Source organism: Entamoeba invadens, assembly GCF_000330505.1.
Source record: "Entamoeba invadens IP1 unplaced genomic scaffold scaff_1105074725781, whole genome shotgun sequence".
Taxonomy (NCBI): Eukaryota; Evosea; order Mastigamoebida; family Endamoebidae; genus Entamoeba; species Entamoeba invadens.
In genome coordinates, this window is record NW_004191866.1 from 8,112 (window position 1) to 10,738 (window position 2,627).

At 32.3% G+C, this 2,627-nt stretch overlaps 1 protein-coding gene across 1 annotated transcript; it reads left to right on the top strand.

The window, feature by feature from the left end:
- Nucleotides 1-29: 29 nt before the first annotated feature.
- Nucleotides 30-2,399, top strand: EIN_126730 (protein serine/threonine kinase, putative; the record flags this gene model as incomplete). Its single annotated transcript, XM_004185603.1, has 1 exon — nt 30-2,399. The coding sequence occupies one exon, from the start codon at nt 30-32 to the stop codon at nt 2,397-2,399; it is 2,370 nt and encodes a 789-aa protein (XP_004185651.1).
- Nucleotides 2,400-2,627: the final 228 nt, after the last annotated feature.

A 2,627-nucleotide genomic window follows, 5' to 3' on the forward strand; every position in this document is an offset into this window, starting at 1 on the left:
TTGGGTATTATTGGGACGGGTTTTCTTGTATGAACAACAAAGGTTTTGTCAACACAAACAACAAACTGATATATTGCACATCAGCTACAGACTATTTGAGTGATGATATATGCAATAATTGTACTTCAGATATTTACAATTGTGAGATGTGTATGGATGGAAAGTGTATCAAATGTCTTGATTATGCCATATACACCAATGGAGAGTGTTTAACAGAATCGTCGTGTAATTCTATAACAAACAATAAATGTCTTTGTAACTCAGAATCGATATATAATGGGAATGCTTGTATTTCGAAAAGAGAAAATTGTTCATATGATAGATTAAGTGGGTGCGATGAATGCATTGAAGACCATCATCTTGTATCTAACACGTGTACGCTACAAGTTGAACAAAATTGTTCTTTTCAAATGTTATCCGCTTGCATTTCCTGTGATTTTGGATTGTATTTGGAGGGTGATGGCAACTGTGTTGAGTGTCCAATAGAGTGCACATCGTGTATATCTAATTCTAAGTGTATCTCATGTATAAATGATAAATACTTACAAGACCACACATGTGTTTCCAGTGACGAGTTGAGTAAAGTGTGCGACAAACCATTGTTAACAGGGTCAGGGTGTGCCATTTGTAAGAGTGGATATTATAGAAGTGGTGATGGCTGTAAAATGTGTAATACAGGATGTGCCACATGCAATAATAACCTTAGATGTACTACATGTCAAAATGATTATTTCATGACTTATGATGAAGGGGTTTGTAAATTACAAAACAGTACAGTTGGATGTATTGAGATTAACACTGTTTTAGGATGCATTTCATGCACTTCTGGCTATTATTTATATCACAAAGAGTGTGCAACTTGCTCTGATAATTGTAATAAATGTACTTCACAAACAACATGCCAGATATGTGAGTCTGATTACGTTTTGGTAAATACACAGTGTACATCATTTAAATTAATTAAAGACTGTATCAAAGCTTCTGACTCCAAATGCTCTAAATGTACATTTTGGCACTCTCCAAGTGCTGATGGATCGTATTGTGTGACAAAGGCAGTTTGGTGGGTGATATTTATAATAGTATTGATAGTTGTTTTATTATTAATTATATTACTTATAGTAATTGTCGTTATAATCAAAATGATTCTTGACAAATTACACAAAAGAGAAGTTGAGAAGACCACAACAATTTTTAAAATGAAAAAATCGAATATCCACTTTGAAACCCTTCAAGGTGGCATTTGTGTGTCCTCAAAAACAGTTGATTTTAACTCTGAGAATGATGAAATTCCAGTCAACACAGAAAGTCGTGAAGTTTTCTGTGTTGGAAATTTGAATGAAAATGTTGTCAAAATTCAATTCACTTTAATGTCAAACGTCGACAAATTTACTCTTCGAGTGTCGCCCGAGTTGATTTCACTCAAGAAAGGCTTTGCATGCGAATTTTCGATGTATTTGACGCCATTATGTACTTGTCAAATTATTAGTTCCATTCAAATTGTTTCCAAAAACTTGAAAACAAACGACGAAAAGTTCAATACAATCAAAGTTGTTGGTGTCACTGAAAAATCGACGCGAATTGATTATGACGAGTTAAAAGAAGATAAGAAACTTGGAGAAGGCTCTTTTGGAGTTGTTTACAAAGGAACTTTTAGAGGAAATGTTGTTGCAATTAAAAAGATGAAGAATTTTTCAGATGATGATAATTCGATGGAGGAATTTGTAAATGAAGTTGATATGTTGAACAAATTTCGCAGTGATTATATCGTCCACTTCTATGGCGCGGTGTTCATTATAAGTAAAGTATGTTTAGTCACTGAATTCGCACAATTTGGGAGTTTAAAGGATTTGATGCAACATAAAAAAAGCGAAGAAGTTGAGACGAAAGTTCGAATTAAAATGTTAGTAGACTCTTCAAAAGGAATAGCATATTTACACTCAAATGGGATCTTACACAGAGACATCAAGCCAGATAATATCTTAGTTGTTTCAATTGATTTGAATGATAATGTAAATGCAAAACTGACTGATTTTGGATCATCAAGAAATATTAATTTACTGATGACTAACATGACATTCACCAAGGGAATTGGAACACCTATTTATATGGCACCTGAAATGCTGAGAAGAGAAAAATATAAAAAGAGTGCTGATGTATATTCATTTGGAGTGACGATGTATGAAGTAGTTGGGTGGGAAGAACCATTCAATAGAAAACAATTCAAATTTAGTTGGGACATAGCCGATTTCGTTGTGGCTGGTAAACGCTTGGAAAAGCCAATGGATATGAGAGATGATATTTATCTTGTAATTCAAGAAGCCTGGTGTAAAGACAAGAACATGCGTAATGATATCAATTCTATTAAAGAAAGTCTAGAAACTATTTTAGATGTGTTATAACTTAAATTTAATGTACAATGGGTTTTACTAAATATGTTATGAAAGTCATTCTTTAAATTATGCAACTTTGTTTATAGTATAAGTATAATAAAATAATTTTGTATTTATGAAACAAAACAAGAAAACACAAACAAATTTCTTTAAAACTATTACTCTAATTAAAATACTATAACTAAATTACAACTTAAGTTGCATTATTTTTCTCAATTAGTTTTTTTGGGTTGCACC